Genomic DNA, 27355 nt, shown 5'->3' on the forward strand with positions numbered 1-27355 from the left:
TGGGGGTCAGCGATGATGAGGCAGGGGGCAGGGGTGTTGCTGCTGGGGTTTACGCCTGGTAGCGGAAGCTGTGCTAGCTGTATGGAGCAGGCAGGTGTCCCAGATGCTCTGTCGGCAGTCCAGGCTTCAAAGAAATGGCACCCGGAGCGGCACGTGTGCAAATGGAGCTCTCAGCTGAAAGCTCCATCTGTGCACGCGCTGACTCCGGGTGCCATGATTTGATGCCAGAGCATCTGGGACATACACTGCACAGCCACCGCTGCCAGCACAGCTAATCGACCGCCTGTATGGAAGAGGTAACCAGCCGGCCACCCGCATGGTATAGTACCTAATTATATGCCCTATAAGACGATACCACGCGTATAAGATGACCCCCGACTTTTGAGAAGATTTTCAAGGGTTAAAAAGTCGTCTCTTACGCCAGAAAATACGATAGATAGATATTTCTTGGGAAAGGTTTCTAAACATATTGTGTGTTCTGTACAGAGTTCATTATATAGGGAGGGGGAGGAGGTGAGCTGTGTCACCAGTTGTATCTACTATATATAGACATGGAATCTGTCATTAGATTCATCCTGCTGAAACCACAGGTAGCTCGAATTAGAGCCTGGCTGTGGATTATGGTCAGGTGCGTCCTTCTCTGAAACACTGTGGTCTTACTAATGGACTCTAATGTCTTGTAAGGCCAGGGTCAGACACGGGCGTATAATTTGGACAAGTATCACAGTGCATGGAATGACCGCGACTGTCCTGACCTGAGCGTGACGGCTTCCTGTATTTCTCACCTCAGTTCAGGAGTGCCGCTGGCCAGTCAGGGCATTTTGATGTGAAAGTTCAAGTTAAATGGCCGTCTGACAACTGCCTAAGGCTGCGACCGCACTTTACGTTTCAAGTGCTTTTTAGGTCTGTTTTGAGAAGCACCTTTTTCAAAAAAAAGGCATGCGTTTTGATTTCACAGCAAAGTCTATGGAAAATTGGGATTTCTAGACCGCACTTTGCGTTTCTAAACGCTGCGTTTAATTTGCATATTTTGTGGCAAAAACCAAGCGTTCAAAGAAGCAGCATGTCAGTTGTTTTTGCCATTTTGGGTGCGTTTTGCTAACATTGGAGTCAATGAGAAATGGCAAAAACCAAGATTCCTACAAATTCCTGCGTTTTACCTGCTTTTTCTGTGCAGAATACATGCGTTTTGAACTTACAAAACGCATGCTTTTTGCACATTAAATTAATGATTTCATATGTCCTATTAATTAAAGATAATGTTAAATTTAGTGCTATTTTTCTAATAAATACTATATTACCGCTATAAGGCTATGTGCGCACGTGTGCGCTCTGCACCGCACCGAAAATGTGCGCTTCGGCAAGCAGCCGAAGCGCTGCACTCTAATACGCCACGTGCGCACGGCTCCTGCACAATCTCCATAGATTGTGCAGGGGACGCAGGACGCATGCAGTTACGCTGCGGTGCAGAACGCAGCATAACTGCATGTAATACGCACACGTGCGCACATACCCTAATTCCATTATATATTTCTATTTTCTTTTTAATTTCTGCACTTATGCATTTAATCCTTTTTTTTCTCTTTTTTCAATATATTTGAATGTTTAACCTTTATTTAGCAGTGTCTTGATTTACAAAACGCATTTGTCAAAACGCAGGTGGAAAAGCTGGTAAAAAGCGCTGAAAACGCATCAAAAACGCATTAAATACGCATGCGTTTTCAGTGCAAAATTTCTGAAAAAGGCAACTTTGGTCAAATCAATTAGGCACAAAACGTGCTTTTAGAACTGCAAGTAGGTGAACGCAAAGTGCGGTCGCAGCCTAAATGTGTTTTCTGGAGTGATGAATCACTTTCCACTATCTGGCTAGTCCATTGGATAAATTAATCTTTATTGATATTATTTAGTGAGGTATCCTGCTGGAATGTACGGTGCCTATTATAAAGCATGGGTTGGGTTACAGTATGGGGCTGCTTATCAAGGTTTAATTGCCTACCCTATTTCCAATGTTGGTAATGTTAGGGCTATATAGCATACAAGGACATTTGTTTGCTTCCAATATGGTAGCCAGGTTGGAGAATGCTCTTTCCTTTTTCCGTGCTGTTATGCAGATGAGGACCATGTAGAGATGTATTGTGAGTTTAGTGTGCTGAGCATTGAAGACGGACTTCCCGATTACTGAGATACGAGATGTTATTGATGAGATTCTATGTAGATAGGAGGGGGCAAAGCTCTGCCTCTAGCTCCTCCCTCTGGCTCTAGCTCCTCCCTCTATCTAGCTCTTTAATCCTCCCATCATAGAATCTCATTAGTAATCATTGCCATCTCCTCTCAGTAATGAGAAAGTCTTCACTGAATACAGATTTTTACCTCAAAATTGCGAATTATTTTAATGACTGATTAATTCTGGCAGAGAAAGAAGATTTCTCTGATAAGACTACTTTCACACTTGCGTTCAGCGCATTCCGTCACTATGGAGAATAGCGCAGTCCGTTAACGCACTGCGCTATTCTCCATAGACTTATATGGACGACATACTGTAACGCAAGTGTCTGCGTTGCATCCGCTGGACGACTCTGCGTCGGGCGGATGGAACGCTGCATGTAGCGTTTTTCTGCGCTTGGTGGAGTGTCAAAAAACGCAACCTGCAGGAATCCGTTTGGCGTCCGTTGTTTTTATAATGGACGCCTATGGTGGCGGATTCCGTTAGCATGCGTCATTTGACGGATTCCATTAACGCATCCATCTTTACACAACTGCGCATGCCCAGATGTGTAAAGTCAAGGAAAAAACCTATAACTGATTGCGTTATTTTGTACGATCCGCAGCATCCGTTGTGCCACTATATGCAACGCATCCGTTGCATCCGTCACACAACACAATGCTACAGATCCCGTCCAACGCAAGTGTGAAACTAGCCTAAGATATATTACAAAGTTGCTTATTTACATGTGTACTATTGATTTATGAACTAAAAATTATAACGACTCACACACTTTAATGCCTATACAATCTGATATCAAATAGCCCATCTAGGTGTGACGGTCAGATGACTACAAATTTCTGGTTATATAATGTATCCTGTAACTGACTGCATGGAAAAATCCTAGATTCACATGATGGTTTTTTATTATCACAAATAAAAAAATATGGACGGGCCGAAGAAAATAAAACCTTCATGATAATGCAATCATAAAAATTGTAGTTTGTCTTTAACTACTGGCAGTTTTAGAACTTTCTACAGCATCAAAATAGCACCTGTATATTGTATTTATATGGTGAGATTTCTTTGAAGTCAGTGTAAATCCCAGAATCAGAGTTTAAAGATACAGAATTGTTTAGTATAAGGGCACAACCATCAGTGAGAATCACATCTATTCTAGAGATTGTGGTGTCCCAATATCGAGACCCTCTCCCCACAGGCAGCACGGTGGCGCAATGGTTAGCACTGTAGCCTTGCAGTCCTAGTTCAAATGCCACCAAAGACACCATCTGCAAGGAGTTTGTATGTTCTCCCCGTGTTTGCGTGGCTTTCCTCTGGGTACTCTGGTTTCCTCCCACACTCCAAAGACATACAGATAGGGACCGTAGATTGTGAGCCCCAATGGGGGACAGTGTTGCTGATGTACTGTATGTAAAGTGCTGTGGAATTAATGGCACTCTATGTGAATAAATATTGTTATTTTCAGCAATATATATATCAATAAGTGACTTTCTTCACTTCCCATTAGCAATACTTATTCATTCATTCTTCCCTTGCTGTTTTTTTGGGCCACACTACATTCAAAAACATTGTCTCTCACTGAGGGTAAAACCGTTCAGACTGCAAGTGGCTCTCACTGGGCTGCCAGCTCCCATCATTTAGTGAAGCGAGCCTGCGGTATGTGTTTAGATGTGTCGTTCATGAAACATCAATAACCCACGATACTCGGCTGAGCACCAAGTGTACTGGTGCCACACACGCTCGCTCATCATTAGTATTTATAAATATCATCCAATCAGGAATCAGAGATAAAGCTGCAGGAAGAGAATAGCAAATCCTGAAACAGGAGGTGTGTCTCAGACTACCGCAACCTGCCTGTATACAGTGTAACAAAACCAAAGCTGAAAATAATATGGATGTATATCCTGCTGTAGATAAGTAAACCACAATCGTGCCTATAACTGCACATAGGGTACTTAGTAAACACTGTTTTTTGATAAAAACGTGTAAAGCCATCCCACCACGACAAGGTGTACCCAAATCAGCACGGTACCTAACGCTCTCTAATATTAAAAACCTTACCATGTGTCAGAACAGACTTACTTCAATCTGAATAAGGGCAGAGTGACTGGTTCCTGACTATGATACACCTTAGCGCGGTGGATGGCTTTACGCTTCTTGATCAAAAATAGTGTTTACTAAGTATGTTATGTGTATTTGTATGCAGTAATGCTCTTTACTTATTCACGGCAGGGTACATGTCCATATTATTTTCATCTTGGGTTTTGTTTAATGGCACGAGAACATGCGCTTATAAATTGCGCGTATACGAATTTATGCTTTGGCTCTTTTTTTTTTCTCTGTAAACACTGTAGTTAAAGAGGATGTCCAGTCTAAAATGGTAAGTCTGCATTCTCTCTATGTATCACTCTAGGTGACTGGAGACTTATGACTATTCCCAGAACACACTGTGAGTTGAGGATTTGCTGCTTTTTGAGCCGGACATGGCGGTCACATGACAGCAATTGTGCGATATGCATGTTCCCAGCCAGAACCTGATTAATGGGCGCAGCCTCACTCACTTACATACAAGTGTATGGAATGTGCATATCTGACTAGTAGGTGCAGCAGTCTAGTGAGCACGGCATGGCTCAATACACTTGTATGGAGGCGCTGTGGCTACTATCGGGTTCTGGCCGGGACCATGCATATCATGCAATTACGGTCATGTGACTGTCATTTCTGTCTCAGAAACCGGCACATAATCACCGTACACAGTGTGTGCTGGGAATATTCATAGGTCCATAGTAACACAAAGTGACTACAGACTTATTTTAGAAAAAAAAATACCTTTAACCCCTTCAGCCCCCGGGCACTTTCCGTTTTTGCGTTTTTGTGTTTTGCTCCTTTTCTTCCAAGAGCCGTAACTTTTTTATTATTCCGTCAATCTTGCCATATGAGGGCTTGTTTTTTGCGGGACGAGTTGTACTTTTAAATGAAATCATAAGTTTTACCATATAGTGTACTGGAAAACGGCAAAAAAATTCCAAGTGCGGAAAAATTGCAAAAAAAGTGGGATCGTACAATAGTTTTTGGGATATTTTATTCACGGTGTTCACTATATGGTAAAACTGATGTCTGGGTGTGATGCCTCAGGTCGGTGCGAGTTTGTAGACACCAAACATGTATAGGTTTACTTGTATCTAAGGGGTTAAAAAAAATTCACAAGTTTGTCCAATAAAAGTGGCGCACGTTTTGCGCCATTTTCCGAAACACGTAGAGTTCTTATTTTTTGGGATCTATGGCTCAGTGATGGCTTATTTTTTGCGTCTCGAGCTGACGTTTATAATGGTACCATTTTTGCGCAGATGCTACGTTTTGATCGCCTGTTATTGCATTTTGCGCAAAACTTGCGGCGACCAAAAAACGTAATTTTGGCGTTTGGAATTTTTTTGCCACTACGCCGTTTACCAATCAGAATAATTGATTTTATATTTTGATAGATCGGGCATTTCTGAACGCGGCGATACCAAATATGTGTATATTTATTTATTTTTTAACCCTTTAATTTTCAATGGGGGGAAAGGGGGGTGATTTGAACTTTTAGGTTTTTTGTTTTTTTTTTATTTAAAACTTTTTCTTTACTTTTTTTTTTTATTTTACTAGTCCCCCTAGGGGGCTATAGCAATCAGCAATCCGATCGCTGATCGCTATCTGCTGATCACAGCAATACCGCTGTAATCAGCAGATTCACTCACTTTGGTTTTCCCTCTGCTCTCGGCCGAGGGAAAATGAAAGTGAAAGATCATAGCAGCAGGCGTCATCACATGACCCTGTGCTACGATGGCAACCACCGATAGTCAGGTGATAACACACGTGACTTCCGGTGGGAGCGGCGGTAAGTAACAAACATGGCCGCGCGCATTTAAATCTTGCTGCCAGACTTTGGCAGCAAGATTTAAGGGGTTAATGGCCGCGGGTGGAAGCGATTCCACCCGCGGCTAGCAGGCACACGTCAGCTGTTGAAAACAGCTGATATGTGTGCCGATCCACGCCGCCTGCCCGCGGCAGGGGGCGGGGCTTAACGGGACACGATCTATGACGGATAGATCCGTCCAAGGTCGTGAAGGGGTTAACACTAGAAATCCCAGAAATTTCGAGCTCTCTGGGTTCCAAAGGTAGAAATGTTAAATGACCCCTCTCTGGGACTTCTAGTGTTAAGCAGTAGCCACAGATCACAGCTAAAAATAAGCAGGCACCAAGAGCTAAAAAATAGCAAATCATCATGTGATGAGTCAATGTTCAAGCGTGGAGAAAACCCCCACAAAGAAGCCGCAGGTGGTTCACAAAAAGAGGATATTGTTGAATGTGTAATACTTCTATATTAGTAAACTAACACAATCATGTCCTCCCATTTGTTAAAACAATTTATATATAGCGAATAAAATTACAGTAAAACACAAACACAATTTTAGCCATTCAGGATGGTTTATTTGCACAGCAATGTTCACTCATCACCAGCATTTAGATGATAAATCAGGAAAAATATTCATAATTCAGCAGGTTATCTTACAGTCCTTTATAAATTGCTTTCCAGGACCCCTTACGTCGTGTTAGGGTGCATGCAGTGCTCCCACTTGAAGTGGCTGTCAGGAGCTTTCAGGTAATTGGAGTCTCTTCAGATGCACTGGGCAGCTGCCGACCTTTCCAAAACAAAATCTGTAGAATATGATCACTATTCTCTACATTTTGAGTCACCAACCTTAAGATATTGCTGGGTAGGGTGATCGCGCGTCAATGAGTAGACAGGAATCCTCTACTTTATACTGCATTCAGGGTGTTATCAATCATGTACAGTACATGTACAGTGAATAGTTGATCAGTAGGATTGATAGCCAGGAATTGGCCCATCCTCGGAGGATACCGTATTTTTCGGACCATAAGACGCACCCTTTTTTTAGGAGGAAAATAAAATTTTAAAGCAAAAAAAAGTGGTCATGACTCAGTTATGAGGCGAGGATCTGCTGCTGATATGGGGGTTATGTCCCTAAAATCTCTACTAAAAGGTACCCCGTCCTGGTAATGATCCTCCTGCCTTGTACATGATCCCCATCCTAGTATAAATGTACCCCATCCTGCTATATACCGCCATCGTGGTATAGCCCCCATCCTGCTACATAGCGCCATCCTGGTATATGCCCTTATCCTGCCATCCTGCTAAATGGCCTGCACACAAAAAAAAAAAAAAAGTTTATTCTCACCTTTCCTCGCTCCATGCAGCATCGCTTCTCCTCCTCCAGTCTATGCCGGCAGCAGCGCTGCTGGAGTGTGGAGCAGTCACCGTTGTCCGCAGCATCGCGATCTCCTCCTGCTTGCCGGCCAGCTGACCTGTGTGGAGACTAGCGGTGCGCACAGCGATGACATCATCGCTGTGCTCACCGCTCTACACAGATCAGCTGGCCGGCAGACAGGAGGAGATCGTGATGCTGCAGACAGTGACGGGTGAGTATACTAATTCACTGCACCCCGTGCTGATGATGATGCGCGGGGGGGGGGGGGGGGGGGGGGGGAGTGAATACAGCCACACATGATCACCCCTGGCTGTAGTTGCCAGGGGTGATCACGCGGGCTGGCTGTTAATTATGCGCACACCCCCCCCGCCTACCTGTCAGCGCAGGCTTCAGCGCTGAGGGATGATGGGCTTGCATATCAAATGAGCGGGCCCACGTGGTCAAGGCAGGCTGCTACAGCCTGCTCATGCCACAGATGACCCTCTCCACCGCAGCTACCTCAATCCCCACAGCCACATTCAGACTATAAAACGCACCCCCCGCTTTCCCCCAAAATTTGGGGTGGGGGGAATGCGTCTTATAGTTCGAAAAATAGAGCAGGTTGCCTGAATGACTAAAATCCTATTGTAGTTGATTCTGGCCACAAACAGATTTTCTGTAGTGGATAGTAAGGTATAATATATGAGCCTGTCTTTTACTAGCCTATAGGTGTATATACACATCACCTACAACTAGAAATGTTCAACATAGTCATCCAAAATTATAATAAAAAAACACATCACTTGATAAAACTAATATTTGAGATATGCCTTAAAAACAGATCACTTAATGGTTTAACCACACAAAAAAGGGAGAAAACAAAATAAAAAACATAGGCCAAGTATGACACATCATATACATTCATGTGACAGAAGATCAGCAAAATAGTGGGGTCTTGTGACACCATCAGGGCTCACTAAACAGAGACATGATCAATCTGCATCAATGTGGGCTATGCACAAGTTATGCCCGGTCAGAATAAGTCACTTTACACAGGTGAGCCTTCTTCCATCTCACAGATTCATACTCATCAGCCTTCTGTATCACTCCCACATAGATGAGCTTTCATCACAGTGTCTGAGCTATACAAGTCCTCACATACCCTACTGTACTCTGATCTGGGCCTACTAGTCAGAAGCGTCTCGGGGATGCTGCTGGTAGGAGGTTCATAGTGCTCTGCTCCCAGCTGTGCTGGACGGGGTTACTGGACCAGGGTTTTGCACATCTTTTTACCCATGTCTACTTGTTCTAATAAATAATTTACATTATATAAAGCCATGACTTTGTTTTGGTGAATCATGGGAAAATATAGCTAGACTAAAAGGGTGCTTTACACGCTGCAACATCGCTAACGATATATCGTCGGGGTCACGGTGTTTGTGACGCACATCTGGAATAGTTAGCGACATCGCAGCATGTAACACTTCTGAGCGACCTAAACTGATCGCAAAAGAGGTAAAAATCGTTGGTATTGGAGAGGTCGCTCCAACACCAAAAAGCGTTGACAGGCGAGTAGCGAGGTTGTTTGTTGTTCCTGCGGCAGCACACATCACTGTGTGACACCGCAGGAACGAAGAAACTCACCGTACCTGCGTCCCGCCGGCAATGAGGAATGAAGGAAGTGGGTGGGATGTTTGGCCCGCTCATCTCCGCCCCTCCTCTGCTATTGGGCGGACACTTAGTAACGTCGCTATGACGCCGAACGAACCGCCCCCCTTAGAATGGAGGCAGTTCGCTGGTCACAGCGATGTCGCTAGGCAGGTAAGTAGTGTGACAGGTGTAAGCGATGTTGTGCACCACGGGCAGCAATTTGCCCATGTCGCACAACCGCCGAGGGCGGGTACGCTCGCTAGCGATATCGGTACAGATATCGCAACATGTAAAGTGCCCTTTAGGGACAGTCTCCACAAACCATACAGCATCAATATTGTCCTTGAAAGGACAAACAAACATACTGCATTTTATTGGGATCTACCACAATCTGATAACTTTGCCTTTTAAGCTTTCACTACTTGTTTCATCTAAACACAACAAAAAGATGGCATCACAAAAAGAACGCAATTTGTCGTAAAGTACATGGATGAGATTACACCTTTACAGGCATCTGGAACCGGCCTCGGAATTATTTACCTAGTATGTATATGGGATTCAGGTTACATCCATGAAAACATTTAGGGAACAGAATGTTATGAGATGTGTGAAAACGATAGGAAATAAAGGTAGACATATATCATTTTATATATATTTATATTCACATTAGTAGAATAAAACACAGCCATGTCTAGAGGAATGTGAGGGGCGAGCGCCATCAGGATCCTAATATACAGATATTTAGCAGCACCACAAGATTACCTCCACAAAAATATAAAATCAACAAATGCGCTCACATTTATTCATCAAATCAGGATTTCTAAAACTGAACACTACTATGCATATTACAGTCACCATGGTGGAGGGCAGTCACAGTAACATCATCGGCAATGGGCCAACAGGAGGTCACCATACACATGATACACTTTTACAATTTATAAAGGTGGTCATTTTTTAATGATCTTGTCATACAGATGTATTTCCCAGAAACAGACAACCTGCGGTATAAAATAGACACTGCATCCACCCATCAGGATCACAGATTGCCATTACTGGTAGTTTATTGAATGGTGCCATGTACACCTTACCATAATTGCCCCCTAGAATCTCTGTGCCAGTATAAGGGCATTAGCTCAGTAGGAGATACTTAGGAGTTACATGTTCCTATAGGAAATCAGGTCTTTAATGATCATTTGTCCACATTAAAAAAAAAACAAAGAAAAAAAAAAAAAACACAGATCAAGTCTTGTCTACCAGGGAATGGCCACCAGTCAGGATATCTTTATTGATGTCACCCAAACTTATCACTAAGCGAGAGGGTGGTAGGTTCATTTTTGGGGAAAAATAAAAAATCTTATATTTAAATATAATTTACTAGATCTCAACATTAATCCATCCTGATCTTCTGGTTGGTCATTCTGTAGATTATGCTGTCATAGCCAGGGTCCATGTTCCAGAGGTTGTACGAGATGGCAATAACTGCAAGTGCCAGGCCAATCATGATCCACAGGATGATGTTGAAGACGACCGCATAGTCAAAATTATAATCATAGGCCAGGTTGTATATATTGGGGTTGGTACTCTAAAGAGACATGGAAAATGATTTGTTAATAAAATGAAAACCATAGCAACGTCAAAATTCCATTATTGGTGGCCTCCTCCAAACCTTCCAGATAACCACCAGAGCGTCACAAGGCTGAGCCTTGGTACTGAGCCTACGGCAGGTCTGACTAGTATACACGTTATGGAATGGAATGGCGTATACACATATGGAAGCACTTACAGCAGCTGCAGTTTCCAGGATTGAACGGCTCTTCCTCGTCAAGGGAGTCTCAAATGTTTCCACTGCGACAACTTCCACTATGGAGTTACCCCCATAAATACTGTACATGTCATCAGCAAACTGTAAAAGATGGAAAGAGCCGAGATGTCATATGTAGATATCTAGATTAGAACCACAAGAATCTAAAAAGAGGGAATTTGTTCGCTTCCCAGGAAGCCAAAACAGGTAAATTTATAAGAAGGCAATAATATTCAATGTGAAAAGAGAAACAGAATGCAATCTTATCCAGAGGATATGACCGAACTGTGTGTGTTAGTGGAAATACTTAAAGACTAAATGATAGGTGGGGGTCGGGGTCCTAACATCCCCTTCAACTGCTCAACAGGCAGAAGCTCTGCATGCAGAGGAGGTTACAGGCCCTATAGGAAGTCTATGAGCATGTACACAAGTCTCTAGCGCATAAGCACCGCTATGTATGTGCACGTGTGCAGAACTCCCGCTTGCTAAAGAAGTGAACTGCAGAGCGACTTTCTGAAAAATCAGTGAGGGTCTCAGGGCTCGGACCCTACCATTTGCTATATTTTAGGTTCTTTATAATTTTACAAGCTTACACTCTAACAAAAAAGGCCTCTTGATAAAAATTACAGCATTCCATGATTTTATGAACAGTAAGTGCTTAGCCCCCACTATTATTCTGGATTTGGCTTTCCTCTAGAGGTGATGACTGTCCCCATGTCCTTTGGAAGGAATAAGTCACGTGCCAGTCCTTGGTATTATCCACATGTATTTATACATATAAAAGAGATCTTCTTTGAAGCTTTTGTTTCCACGTTTAAACAAACAAAACTTTTCTAACCTGTCATATGGGAGGTCTTCCATCCCACGTAATAATCTAGATGCCACCTTTGATCTTCTGAATAGCCTTTTCAAAATGCAGAACCCAAAATTGGATCCCATATGCTAGATGTGGCCTTACCAGTGATTTATAGAGAGGTAACAATTAGTGATGAGCGAATAGTAACTATTAGTGTTCAGATAATGCTTACCGGATACCGGGTACTATTCCAGTATTCGTCACAAGAAAAATGCTCCTGTTCCCCATTGACTTTCATTAGGTTTGTTGTTCGTGATGAATACTTTGGGATTTGCTACAAATAATCCGAATAGTTACTATTCACATATCACTAGTCACTCGGCTTCAATGACTGGTAGCAATCTCTAGGCTGTGTGCGCACTAGAAAAGTGATTTTTCTCAAGAAAATCTCTTGAGAAACTTCTGGGAGTTGAAGATTACCGCACCTGCGGTAAAAAAACCGCAGGAAAAACGCATGCGTTTTTGCCGCAGGTTGGTCCCTGCGGTTTTTTTATGCTGAACTGCAATAAATAATATAGCTGATAGATAAATCGATAGATAGACAGATAATGGATAGAGGGATAGATGAATAGATAGATAGATGAGAAAGACCTATATAATGTCCCACCCCCCTGCATATTCTAAGCTAGTGACTTTCATGTGGCACTAAAGGGTGCCTAGCCTTGTATTTAGCCGAAAAATAAATATATAAAAAAAAAAAAAAACACGTGAGGTCCCCCCATCTTTTGTAGCCAGCTAGGGTAAAGCAGACGGCTGCAGCCTGCAGACCACAGCTGGCAGCTTCACCTTGGCTGGTAATACAAAACAGAGGGCACCCCACACTGTTATTTTACATTAAATAAATAATTTAAAACAAAAAGCGTGTGGTCTGCCCATATTACATCACCAGCCAAGGTAAAGCGGACAGCTGGGGTCTGATATTCTCAGACTAGGGAGGTCCACTGTTATTGGACACTCCCCAGCCTAAAAATAGCAGGCTGCAGCCGCCCCAGAAGTGGCGCATCCATTAGACGTGCCAATCCTGGCGCTTCGCCCAAACTCATCCCGTTGCCCTGGTGCGGTGGCAAACTGGGTAATATATGGGGTTGATGCCAGATGTGTAATGTCACCTGGCATCAGGCCCTGGGGTTAGTGATGTCACGCGTCTATCAGATACCCGACATCACCAACCCAGTCAGTAAGAAATAAAAAATAGACAACAAAAAAAAAGTTTTATTTGAAAACACTCCCCACATTCCCTCTTTCACCAATTTATTGACAAAAACAATCAAATCCGGGTCCGGCGTAATCCAATAAGGGTTTCCCATGACGATCCATACCATAGTCACTGTCCCAGTCAATGAAGAACAGAATGTTCCCCATTGGCTGGGAGATTAATGAAGTGACCTGAGCTAACATCAATAGGTCAGCCCAGGTCACTGCAGGGGATGACGAGTGCTGCCATCAGTAGGATAGATGAGATCATTACCTGCTGTGATGTCCTGCCATCAGCGCTGTCACTGCCTTCTATACCAGCCGCGTTGTCAGCAGTATCGCGAGAGCCAGTGACAGTCTTGGGCCGCGGGCATAGACGGCAGTGACAGCGGTGACGTCAGGAGGCAGGAGATAGTCACAGCAGGTAATGATCTCATCTCACCTCCTGACAGCAGCTCTCGGCATCCCCACGGCTGCACGCACTGCAGGGTGACAAGCTGCTGACACTGCGGGCAGACACTGATACTGCTGTGCGTGCAGCTGCAGGGCTGCAGCAGGACACAGACTGCATGGGCACCTGGAGGTCACACGGAAGTCCTTCTGTGCGGCGTCCAGGGAGTGTGACGTGTGTGTTTACTCTGCTCCGCTTCCTCTGCTGTCATAATGACATCACTTCCTGCAAAACTGCAGGCAGCGATGAACATTACCGCAGGTAAATCGCAGCTATACCGGGGGTGTACCGCACATCATTTGCTACCTGCGGTATACCCCCGGTATTTCGCGATTACATTACAGTGAATGGAGTGAAATACTGGGGGTATACCGCAGGTACCTGCGGAAAAGAAGTGACATGCACATTTTCTCAAGAAAATCTTCAGAAAGAATTTTCTTGAGAAAAAAAAACGCAGTGTGCGCACAGCTATTTTTTGTTCCCATAGGTTTTGCTGGGAAATGTCTGCAGAAAGATTTCAAACATTTCTCAAGAAATTTCAGCAGCAAAACCGCGGGTAAAATAGCCTAGTGCGCACAGGGCCTAAAGGCTGTGTGCCCACGATCAGTGTTTACAGCATTTCTGAGGTAGTGTGTTTTCGCTGCATCCAAAACGCTGCATTCTACAGTACAAGCACAATGGATGGATTTCTAGAAATCTTGTTTTTTTTCCGCAGCAAACACTGACCTGCGGGGTGTCTTTCCAGGCCAAAGAATGTCAATTGTTTGCTCCGGATTCGCATGCGTCCTCCATAGGGAGAACAGAAGCGAGAGACCGCTGAACCCGGATTGTGGGTATGCAGAGACTCGTGGCCCCGCAGGCCAGGACCCGCTGCGTGCAGGATGCAGGGAGTCCTGACCATGGGTACATACCCTTAAGCGGGCTTTACACGCTACGATATATCTAACGAGATGTCTGCAGGGTCACGTCGTGACGCACATCCGGCATAGTTAGTGATATCGTAGCGTATGACAGCTGTGAATGAGCAGAAATACTCACCTTCTTGTTCATCGCTGACACGTCGCTCATTTTCTAAAAATCGCACGTCCTGTTGTTCATCGTTCCCGAGGCAGCACACATCGCTCCGTGTGACACCCCGGGAATGATGAACTGCAGCTTACCTGCATCCCGCCGGCAATGCTGAAGGAAGGAGGTGGGCGGGATGTTTACGTCCCGCTCATCTCTGCCCCTCCGCTTCTATTGGCCGCTGTGTGACGTCGCTGTGACGCTGAACGTCCCTCTTCCTTCAGGAAGTGGATGTTCGCCGCCCACAGCGAGGTCGTTAGGAGGGCAAGTACGTGAGACGGGGGGTTACAACATTGTGCGACATGCAATAAATTGCCCGTGACGCACAAACGATGGGGGCGGAGGCGATCGCACGAGAAATTGCAACGTGTAAAGCAGCCTTTAAAAGAGCCAGTTTAATGCAGTCGTAATTACAGATGCATCTTGCTGCTGCAGCTCCATTCAAAACCTATGAGGTTGAAAAGAGACAATGAATCCCAGACTGTGGTTTTAAAAGTGTAAGCACAATTCAACAAGTTCTTCTGTAAGATATATTAAAAAAGAAGCTTATTTTGGTTATAAGATAACATAAGAGATAGACTTGATTACATAGTGTGCAATCGATCTCTCCACTGGATATGATCTTTTTTTTTTCTCTCAGTAAAGTATGGAATGAACAAGTGATGAAAGGTATTATCATCCCAACACAGTCTTATGAAATAACAACGCAGATTGGTCCACCCGTGAATCTCCATCACTGATTAAAGTATCAAGCATTGCCTTCAATGCGGAAATCACTTTGACAGTCAGAGATCAGCGGCCCTGATCGGGGCGTTGCATCTACACCGGCAGAGCCAGTGAGGTCAATGATTAGCTGCCAAATTAACATTGGTAGCATGGTCGATGCTGAACAGCATAAGCAGCATTGATCCTGGACAGCAGAAGCAGCGTCGAAGACTCAATGGTGGACCCGGGGCCAGCAATTATAGCTTGATTAGGGGTTTTTGTTTTTTTTTTTTTAAAATAAACTACGTCCGGGCAATGAATATTTCCTAAGGCTGTGTGCACACTAGAAAATTCACTTTTCATAAAAATCCGCACCCTGTGGCAGAATACCGTACCTTCGGCAAAAAACACACCCACATTTTTGCCGAGGGTTGGTCCCTGCAGTGTTTTACCATTATCTATGGCAAAAACTGCAGGTACCTGTGGAAGAAGAAGTGACATGCTCATTCTTTTTCTCAAGAAATTCTGCAGCAAAACCTGTGGTAGAAAAAAAACGCAGTGTGCGTACAGGGCCTAAAAGAGGAAAAACTATAAAAATACATGTTCAATTTTATTCTGTTAGGTATCCTTGACGCAATGTTCGACTTATATGGCATCTTACTTTCTGTAGACATTCTGTCAGAATTCTGACGGCGTCCTTAAACTTCGCAGAGTCCTCTCCATAACGTTTCTTAATCTCCTCCAGCCCAGTAAATTCCAAGGCATAAATATCTGGAACATTGTCTTTAGCAAGGTGCTTATGCCGAGAAAGCTATTTTGATTGATTAAACACAAAAATACATAATTAATAGATACAAAAAAAAAAAAAAAAAAAAATAATCTGCTTTCAGGTCATTACTCAGCATTGTGAAGCTCCAAATGATGGAAACTTTCTATTCTAATGGATATAGAGCTATACACACACTTCAGGTGAGGAAATCGTATTTGATAAACATTAGGTTTAGGGCCCCATCAAAAGAAAGGTAGGTTGGTCATGGCTGGTGAGGTCTCATGAATTGGCCAATTTGTGTGCCAAGTACCTTCATTTTCTAAGTATATTCTGTATAGCAGTAATACAGCCCTGAATAGAGATTAGAGAATAGAGATACACACATATATACATACATACTTATTATATATATATATATATATATATATATATATATATATATATATATATATATATATATATATATATATATATATATATATATATATATATATATATATATATATATATATATTATATATATATATATATATATATATATATATATATAATCTATATATATATATATATATATCTATATCTATCTACACACACACACACACATTACTGTTTAGATTTGTATGATTTATATAATATCAATTCTATTCTTTCAGTCCTAATTTTGTGTATATTTCAGCATAGGATATGCAATTATTAGCTAGGATATGCTTTTGTCTAGCAGCGTGTATGGTTTCAATCAGTCACTGTTCACTTCCCTTTAGTCCCACAGCACCAGCACTTTTAGGCTATGTGTCCACGGTAGAATGTGCCTGCGGATTTTTCTGCATGAAAATCCGCGGCTGCGGACTTGCCGCGGATTTCCCCCCCCCCCCCCCCATTCTATACCCAAAATCCGCACCAAAATCCGCAACAATAATTGACATGCTGCAGATTTTTCCGGATCAAAATCCGCGGCAAATCCGCCGCGGAAAAATCCGCAGCATGGACACAGCATTTCCAAAATGCCATTGAAATGGCTTGGAAGTGCCGCTGCTGCAGATTTTCGGGAAATCCGCGGTAAATCCGCGGCAAATCCGCAGCGTGGGCACATAGCCTTATAGAAACCATGTATGTACTATGTAATGCGGTCATACATAGACCAATCTGTGCACAGATGTATCCTCCGTGTCATTCTGCCCAGTGTCAGCTGATGCTACGATCGCCTGGCCCAGTTCCATCTTACGTGACTTGTTGGCATGGTTGGGTCTTGGGGCGCCCGCATCATCATCTAGGACACGCTGTGGGAGGTCACATGGTGTGGTGTGGGTCAGCAGTCACGTGCACCAATAAGAGTTGGCGTTTCACCTGTTACTTCCCCCTATTGGCCTTTTGACCACAAACAAATGATAAGTTGGTGGCCACCTTCCTGGGAGAAGGCACAGAGCCAAAACACGCATTGGGTCCTGTGGTACCACTCTCCTGAAAAAGATATTACTAATTCCCTTTATATTAGCATTGCTTTACTACTAACACTGTTTATAGAGCAAAGTGGAAGATGGAGGAAAGCTGAACACGCTTGACAATGCGAGTCACCATACATCTGTGGAGCGCTGCGATGAAAAGTCCACCGGGAGGACTAGAATACAGGAAGGAGCGGCACATCCAGGAAGTCAAAACATAAAACTATTTCTTCTTTATTGCAACATAAGTTAAAGTTTTTTAACTTATGTGGAAATAAAGAAGAAATTGTTTTAGCTTTTAAATTCCTGGATGTGCCGCTCCTTCCTGTATATATAGAGCAGTATACGTCTTGTACATTATACCATTATAGTACTACTATATGTGCACTGCATAGCTATTTATTACTACTCAAACTTACCTATACAGTATTGGACATTTTTTTGTATCATGGTATTGTTGTGCCACCTAGTGGCTATTTATGGTATTACTCCAATATATCCTTTTAATTTAAAATAATAATAAACATTACATTTTACATTTTTATTTAATAATTTTATTTTTTTTCCTTACAGAATATATTAGTTTAGGAGACACTTACCAAACTTGGAATGTCTTGAAGACTTTGCATTTCAGAGAGAAAAAGTCTGTCAATCTGTATAAGAGGAATTAAGAATGTAAGCACTAAATATACATGCAAAATGATGAAAGTCATCTTTTCTATTAGATTAAAATAAATAAATAAATAAATAAATCACAAAAATAAATGTTTTTTATATCCTGCTTTACCTGCATTTTTTCCCCACAAATGTTGCAAAAACTGATAGAAAGCAATGAGATCACAAAAATGCTGCTAAGGGTGAAAAGTTACTGCAAAAACGCTGAATTGACATGCTGCTTCTTTCAAAATGGCAGCAGTTTTCCATCTTAGTCATGGAAAGTTAATAAAAGTCAATGTCAATAAAAGTTCTCCAATTTCATAGCTTTTGCTGGTACTGTAAAAAGTAACTAAATTTGCCTAAAACTCAAGAAAAAGTTGTGAACTAAAAAAAAACAAAAAAAAAAAAAAAAAAACAGTAAAAACGCAACGTGTGAACATAGCCAAGGGGGCAAATCAGAAATCGTAATAGAAATATATGTAGGATACCCTAAAAGTGATGCCCAAACTAGTTCACATGTAAATCATATAGTTTATGCTTCTAAGGGGTGATACACACGTACGAACAAGTGTGCCACCGTGCAAAAACGGGAATCTGTGACGTCAGACACTGATGACACGCCCAAGGCTTGGGGCCGAGCCAGAAGCGCCTGAAGTGGTGGGATGTATGATGATCTCCACTTGATCTGAATGCGAGTGCCATGGCCAGAAATGACATTTCATTGGGTGGAACACATCATGTGCTCCAAACAATCAGTGTAAAACCACGGCCAGAAATTATGTATCTAAAATGGCGGTTGACGAACTTCCCGTATAGTTGAAAACATGCATACCTAGCCAATAAATATAAACCCCAACAAAGGGAAAAATGATACATGAAGTAACATTTGTGTTCAGCGGCATGAACTTACTTCATCATTTTTGTACAACGATCCTAAAGACACAGAGGCCAGAATTGAGTTATCCTGCTCCAAGCGGCTCCTCAGCTGTCGTAGGGTGACTGGGAGGTCTTCAAACACAGTGTTGGCCTTTCCAACCATGTACACTCTCTGGTGAAGAAAAGAAAAAAAAAAAAGAAAAATATATGGTTACACTAAATTTTCTCTCTCACCTCCGGCTTCTCTCTCCCAGCCTTCGGATGCATGAGTAATCGTCAGGAAGTGAGTGGCCATCCGCAGCTCTCACTTCCTACTGTTTAAGAGAGAAGGCGGCAGTGCTTGGGCTCAGACCCGGAAACGCGAGCCCAAACCCTGCTGGAATGGCGCAGGCTCAGAGGAGTAGAAGCTTTTTTTTTTTTTAATTATTTCAACTAGCGGGGAACACGTGGAATGAGAAAACGTTGTCCTAGGAAAGAACAACCCCATTTAACCCCTTTACGACCAATGACGTACCGGGTACATCATTGATCAGGTGAGGTTAATCCCCGTGGGGCTGCCGTGGCCAGTCCGTGAAGATCCACACACATCAGCTGATTTCAACAGCTGGCATGTGTGCCTGTTAATTGCGAGTGGAATCGCGTTCCACCCACGACTATTAACCCCTTACATCTCACTGCCAAAATGTAGCAGGCAGCCATAACGATGACTTACCCACCCCCATCGGAAGTCGCGTGACTTACGATGGTTGGCATGGTAGCATAGGGTCGTGTAAAGACGCCTGTTGACATCACGAGTCATTTTCTCTCAATGGCGGCAGAGGGCAGTATGTGAGAGTAAGGCCGGAGTCACACTTGCGATTAACTCGCACGAGTGCAATGCGAGAAAATCTCACATTGCACTCGGACCAGTGTTAATCAATGAGGCAGCTCCCATCTGCTATTTTTTTTTTCTCAGTCCAAATCAGACTCAAAAAAAAAAAAAAAAAAAAAAAAAAAGCATGCTGCGATTTCTAGAGTTTCTCGTGCGAGACTCTCCAATGAAAGTCTATGGGTGCGAGACAAAAACTGATGTCAAACGGACGACACACGGACCATGCTAGTAACATCAGTTTTTCTAAATACAATTCTATCATGTAGCAGAGAACACTAAATGCTCCTGTACATGACGGTAAGGACTAATAGGTGCTGAGGAAAAAAACTGATCACATACAGATTGCTCACGGACTACTATTATGAGAAAAATCACAGACTCGCATTGCAGTTGCATTGCACACGGATCAACACTCTGATAGAGCGCATCCTACTCTCAGGCATGAGAATTGGACCGATTATACAATCGCAAGTGTGACGCCGGCCTAAAGCAGCAGATCTGCAGACCTCAGCTGTGATCTGGAGAAATGGAAGAGCGATCAGACTGCTGATCGTTATAGTCCCCTAAGGGACCTAGTAAACTAATAAACAAAAGTTTAAAAATTAAAAAAAAAAAAAATAAAAACCTAAAAAGTTCAAATCGCCCCCCATTCGCCCAATTGAAAATTAAAGGGTAAAAAAAAAAAAAAAAAAAAAAAAAATTACACATTTAGAATCGCCGCGTTCAGAAATGCCCGATCTATCAAAATATAAAATCAATTAATCTGATAAATTGTGTAGCGGTGAAAAAACTCCAAACGCCAAAATTCTGTTTTTTGGTCGCCGCAAAATTTGCGCAAAATACAATAACAGACGATCAAAACGTAGCATCTGCACAAAAATGGTACAGGTAAAAAAATGTCAGCTTGAGACACAAAAAATAAGCAATCACTGAGCCATAGATACCGAAAAATGAGAACGCTACAGTCTTCAGAAAATGGCGTACAACGCGTGCCACTTTTTTTTGGACAAGCTTGTGAATTTTTTTAACCCCTTAGATACAAGTAAACCTATTCATGTTTGGTGTCTACTAAGTCGCACGGACCTCGGGCATCACACTGCCAGATCAGTTTTACCATATGGTGAATAAAATATCACAAAAACTATTGTGCGATCACACTTTTTTTTGCTGGTTTTCCAGTACACTATATGGTAAAACTTATGGTTTCATTTAAAAGTACAACTCGTCCTGCAAAAAACAAGCCCTCATATGGGAAGATTGACAGAAAAAAAAAAATGTCATGGCTTTCAGAAGAAAGAGGGGAAAAAAAAAAATAAATAAAAACGCAAAACCGCCTGGGGTGAAGGGGTTAATATTACGGCTGTTCATACAGAGATTGTATACACTTACTTCTTCTATGGGGGCTAGCTCTAGAACGAGTGGCATCTCCTCAGAGAACAGAGAATGGATGGAGTTCACAACCCCGTCTACACTGTAAGGAACGGCCTGGGGAGAAATAACATTCATGTAAGAGGTGAGAGCTGAGCCTTCACATCAAAAAGCAGCTTAAAAATAAAATACAAAGATTCCCACCAAGTAATGCCGAGCCCTTTGTCTCTAGCGGACGGTCACCTACTTTACAATGGAGCTGCCTTTTAAAAGGTCTTCTTACACACTTTCCTATAGCCGCCTAATAATGTATTATACAAGAAGCCAAAGTTTTTCTGCAAATGGTATTACAGGACACTAGATTTCTTATTAGGTGGTCACTCCACTTGGCAACAAAGGGTCAAATAGTCGTACCCATCCCCATGACTGGGCCCAGTGGCTTAACTAGAGTTCAATGGGCCCCGATGCAAAGTTTGGACCTGGGTCCCCCCTATCCCTGCAGATGTATATGAACGTATAGATTTAGCGTTCTAAATCTTTTAAAATCATACGAGTTGCGCCGCCCCCCCCCCCCCACCCCCATGTAATAATGGTAAATATGTCCCCATTCTGATATATATGCCCCCCATCTTGGTATATATTGTACCACTCCTGGGACCCCACTGATCTATACTGTCCCCCTCCTGGTATATACTATAGTCACTCATCCCAGCTGCCGCGTCGCGCAGCATTCTCCTCTATAGCAGACGTCCATGCTATGGCAACACATGATGCTATTGTCATGCGCCGCATCAGTCACGGGAACGCTGCCGGCTTCTGTTTGTCAGCACAGTGTATCGCAGTGTAGGGACCCGACAGGTCTCTGCGCTGTGATGCATTTAAGCTGGATGTGTGCCCTTGGACGCATATCCGGATGAAGCAGGGGCTGGCGGGCCCCCTGCACCCTTGGGCCCGGTCATAGTTGCGATCCCTGCAAAAGTGATCGTTCCACCCCTAACTGGGCTCATTATCAGGCCATGGAGGGTGCAGGTATCTAATCCACCTATCAGAAATACTCCTCATTACAGTATTTGATAGATGAAGATGAACAATCACTTCCATCATGAGAAGTATTTGGTTGTGTCTCTGAATGTCTCATTATCTCACAGATACTCACATTCTCTACTGGGTAAGAAATCTTGTTGTCTGACAGAGGAAGTTTGTCCACACCGGTCACAGTTACCAAAATAGTGGCACGTGGACGCTGAAATATATTGCCAACTCCAAGCCCTTGCCACAACAAATCCTGAAAGACAAAAGCGAAATGTATAGAAAGTCACATACAACACCAGGCCTTCTCTTCTGCAATACACACATAGGCGGGTATCCCAAACACACAAAAACTGAAGCAATATAAAAATTGTGGACATAACTATACAATATTAACCAGTGCCAGGACTAACGGGGTTAAGAAAGCAGAGGACATCTACAAGATACAGTGTCCATACAGCTGCACAGACCCACCTCTTCTACAGAAAAGCCCATCTGCAGGGCAATCACATCTGGAATTCGCTCTCCAGGAACCGGCCAGTTTCCTGGTGTGAAGATCTGGTTTTGGGGGCACTTCAAGACACTAAAGTCAGCAGCTGCAACTAAAAGACACAAGAAAAAAAGAACATACAGTAAACTAATCATATTACGCCACGGTGAGAAAGAATTAAGACTGAAACACACGTGTGAAGCCGGCCATAGTACGGACCAGGATGTATAGACCGGTCACGACTTCTGGCCCAAACGCAACAGACTAATGTATGCCTATGAGGACTATTGAGTATGGGTCAGGGGCCTTGTGGCTGGTCCACGCATTGCAGTTTACGTATGTGTGAAACTGGCTTTATTAGTAGAAATAGTCCTCTGTGTGGTCATCATAAAACATATAAAAGAGGATGTCCATTTGCCTTATGAGACCATTTTTTTTTCCACTAGCCGCAATATACTACTATAGATGATCGCCACGTCCTGACAATACCACCTGATTAAGGGTGGTTTATGAGAAGAGGACAAATAGGGTAGTTTTCTAAAATACTACAATAAGAAACAATGAAAATAATAATAAAGCATGTCTGTTCTTAAAGGGAACCTGTCACCAGATTTGTAACCTATAAGCTTCGGCCACCACCAGTGGGCTCTTATATACAGCATGTTAGAATGCTGTATATAAGAGCCAAGGCCGCTGTGTAGAATGTAAAAATCATTTTATAATACTCACCTAAGGGGCGGTGCAGTGCAGGCTGGTCTGGATGGGTGTCTCTTTTTTCTGGTACCTCCTCTTTCTGCCATCTTTATCGTCCTTCTCCTGAAGCCTGGGTGCATGACACGTCCTACGCGTCTTCATGCACACTACAATACTTAGATCTGCCCTGCTCAGGGTAGATTAAAAGATTAAAGTGCGCCTGCGCAGGACCTCAATGCCGGACTGTGTGCATGACGTAGGACGCGTCCCTAGCTTCAGAAAAAGTAGGACAAAGATGGCAAAAAAAGGGGCGCCAGTACCAGAGACACCCATCCGACCAGTCTGCACTGCACCGCCTCTCAGGTGAGTATTATAAAGTGTTTTTTACGTTCCACACAGCGGTCTGGGCTCTTGCATGTTAGAATGCTGTATATAAGAGCCCACTGGTGGTGGCCGCAACTTATAGGCCCCAAATCTGGTGACAGGTTCCCTTTAAACCCATCATACACACGAGATAGCTGTCTCGCCCGAGTCCCGATACACAGGAATGCTTGGCTTGAGTAAGCACTCATTCTCTCTAAGAGAGAAGCTTATCTCCTGGAAAATAAAAAAACAAAACGATCAGCTGGAGGGAATTAAACATGTCAGACCCTTCACGTGTCAGAAGAGTCAATACCCCCTTACACCTTAGGCTAGGACATCAGGATGCACAAGGCACGCAGGTTATAGCCACAGCCGCCCGCATCAGTCACATAGCAGCTCACAGGCACCATATACGCAGATAACAGGTTTGATGTCCTTTTACCGTCTTGTCTCTCCAGACTGAGTGTCGAGGACACACAGAGGTGGTTTGGGACATCTCATTCTGGTAATTCCTAGCCGGATCCCCATCTGAAGCGGTCCATCTGTTTACTGTACACTGCTACAGACCGGCTCTCCCCGACCGCTCCATATACTGAGCGCTGACAACACGCTGACAGTAAACACAGAGCTTTACAGTCAACACAGGCATTCACTATCTGTATCCTGGAAGAAAACCAGTGCCATCTTCTTCCTCACTGCCCCTCTAATCACCTTTACACTATACATTATCGTCCTGCAGCTCTGCTGGGAACGTGGCCTGTATGGCTAGCAATACCCTGACATATGGTTGCCATAAGTGGCGCCCCATGAGATGCAGATGATTACTGCTGGCAGAATACACAATATCAGTGGGGGGGGTGATGAGAAGGTATTGCCTCTGTGCACGCAGCCTACTGGATACACTGGGCACTTTCCTCATGTGTCCTGTAACGTCCCAACCAGACCGAGGGTCAGACCTCATGTGTAATACAGCCCTTTAATGTGGCCGGATACCATCCTGACAGTTCATGGTGTCGGACACATACCTCCGGGGTGTATGCGTCCAACAGTGCGCACAAAATGTAGTGTGAACAAAGCCTTATAGAGATTTGCCAGGTCACGGATGGTGCCGATAGTCTGCAGAATGTGATCATTGATATTTCCACATGCAGTCACCATCCGCTGCTAATTGTAGCTCGTCATACACAAAGTTCCAGGCCAGAGATGATTCTTTGTTTCCTTTCATTCCTGAGATCCTCTCTGAATACTTCGACTGCTTGGAAGTTTCACAAGGATTGTGATTTCTGGGCAGAAACAAAGCGTTGCTCTACTACTATTGCGTTGTGAGCGAGCATTGCCATGCTCGGGTGCTCTTAAGCCTCTGTGCGCACACTGCGTTTTTTGGTGCAGTTTGTGGCCCCAATCTGCATGTCTGTCCTTCTCCCAGCAAAGTTAATGAGAATTCTGAAGTGCTGTGCACACGCTGCTTCTTTTTTCCTTGCAGATTTGGGATTCAGAAAAAAGGAGCAGCATGTCAATTGTTGGTGCATTTTTTTTTTTTCCCTGTGTTTTGATTCCACTAAAAAAAAAAAAAAAAAAATACATGGCACCAAAAATCACACCAAAAATTGCATGCATTTTTTGATGCTTTTTTTCTGCCACAATGTGCAGATTCTCTTAAGAGCAGTTGGATCCTCGGACGGGCAAAAGTAGAGCACCAGAGTATAATGGAAGTCAATAGGAAACTCAAGCATTTTTCCAGGAACTCTTCCGGAAAAATGCACAAGTTTCCCATTGACATCCATTATACTTGGTACTAGAGTCGCGCCCAACTGAGGATTCAACTGCTCTTAAGTACAGAGTACCCGAGCATAGTGCCCATTTATCACTACTACCTTTATATTGATAACCTATGCCAAGAATAAGTCATTAATATCAGATCTGTGGGGTCAAGCACCCGATCACTCACCGGTCAGCCATTCTCAGGGCTGGCTGCACGTCAGCAGCTACAGAGCTGAACAGTACAGATCTGTCAGTGTGGTGTACGCGCCAGATACGGTACATAGCCCCTGTCCGAATGAATAAAAGTGGACCTGCAGTATCCGGCCACTGTATGGAGCTGCACGGTGTGTTTACATCCACCCGATGCCAGAGAGCCCCACCAATCTGATAACGATACGGTCATCAATGCATAATGGATGTCAGCGAGTATCACACCAATGGGGGACACCGCTGGATCTTGCCTGGTATCACCTACTGACAGCACATATAGGTCTCATACAGGCTACATAAGAGTCAGGCGATTTTGGCAGGACAGGATGGCCACCTGACGTGTATGGGACCCTCTGGCTCTGCAATGGCAGTGATCTAGGGGAGGAGAAGCCGCCAGCTGATGTTATTACGCCCCATCTTTTGTTTTCAGGGGAGATGAGCTGTAAAATCTCCTTGTGTGACTGTTCTGTGAAATGGGAAGTATAATACTGGAAACATTGCCAAATCCTTCTGCCTAAGAATGAGGAACTGAGCGGGACAAGACTCATCTGCCCCACTCCTGATGATCGCAGTCATGTGCCGGACCCCGCAGTGGTGTCTGCGCTACACATTACTGGATCTCTGGCCATCACAGAAATGTCCATTTACTTGTGAGGCCCAGGAACCATCAGGGAGACGACGGACACGTGTGACATAGGAATGGGAGCCCAGTACGGACAAGCACCTACCACAGGCCACATGTGGCCACCATAGAGCTGTGTACAGAAGGTGATCACTGGACATCTGCAGGAATTGGAGCCAGAATTAGGCACAGTGCAGCTGAGCCCACAGCAGGGGAATAACACCACTATATCTCTGGAATGGGCAAAGAGCAATCACAAAGCCGCACCATGGCTGCTATACTGGCCAGGAAGAGGTTAATAGCAGAGGGAAGCGCTGGTCACATGACATGTCCTTGTGCTGGAGGCATCGGACACGTAAACCCCCTCCCTGCTCACAGCCACGATCGTGCCCTGCCAGCAGGGATCACCACATATATCCCCTCTATATAACGATCGTGACGTCATAGCCATCACATATACAGTGCGCCCACTGCACAAGATGGGCCCCAGTCAGCTGACATAGGCTGGGAGGAGGAAGCCATCATCTACCTGCTAGGAGCGCAGCGAGGAAGGCGAGCGCTGCTGGAGGAGCCATAGCCGCAGACGATCACACGAGCCCGGTTACCACAGACCGACCCTGCAGAGCCGCATCCCCTGACTGAGCCGAGCAGGACAGAGGACGTCTTCCCGGTGCGAGACTGACCGACAACAAACAGCCAATCAGTGTGCGCCTTTCCGCCCGGGTCTGTCATGTGACAGTGACGTATGAGGGGAGGTGACTAAATGAGATTGACATAGGCGTAGTCCACTCAGGAGTAGCCTGGGAGGAAGTAACATGGAGACGGGGAGGGGTCGTGCGTGGTGGAGCCCTGTGACCCCAACCTAAGTGACCCTCCCCGGTGCTAGTGACAGTGGCACAGCTAGGCTCTGCATTCATGGGCATGAGCGGATAACAGGTGCCCTGTAGGCCACGTGCACACTGAGTATTTGGTGAGTTTATTACCTCAGTATTTGTAGCCAAAACCAGGAGTG

General features: G+C 44.0%; 1 protein-coding gene across 1 annotated transcript; it reads right to left on the reverse strand.

The window, feature by feature from the left end:
- Positions 1–9763: 9763 nt before the first annotated feature.
- Positions 9764–27051, reverse strand: ATP6AP2 (ATPase H+ transporting accessory protein 2). The gene is made up of 9 exons (XM_075335500.1): positions 26873–27051; positions 22679–22806; positions 22332–22460; positions 21197–21292; positions 18971–19108; positions 18003–18056; positions 15857–16006; positions 10907–11026; positions 9764–10705 (listed from the first exon to the last, which is right to left on the reverse strand). The coding sequence occupies exons 1-9, from the start codon at positions 26916–26918 to the stop codon at positions 10511–10513; spliced, it is 1056 nt and encodes a 351-aa protein (XP_075191615.1). The 5' UTR covers positions 26919–27051; the 3' UTR covers positions 9764–10510.
- Between the last annotated feature and the right edge of the window lie 304 nt (positions 27052–27355).

This window comes from Anomaloglossus baeobatrachus, chromosome 2 (genome assembly GCF_048569485.1).
Source record: "Anomaloglossus baeobatrachus isolate aAnoBae1 chromosome 2, aAnoBae1.hap1, whole genome shotgun sequence".
Lineage (NCBI taxonomy): Eukaryota > Metazoa > Chordata > Amphibia > Anura > Aromobatidae > Anomaloglossus > Anomaloglossus baeobatrachus.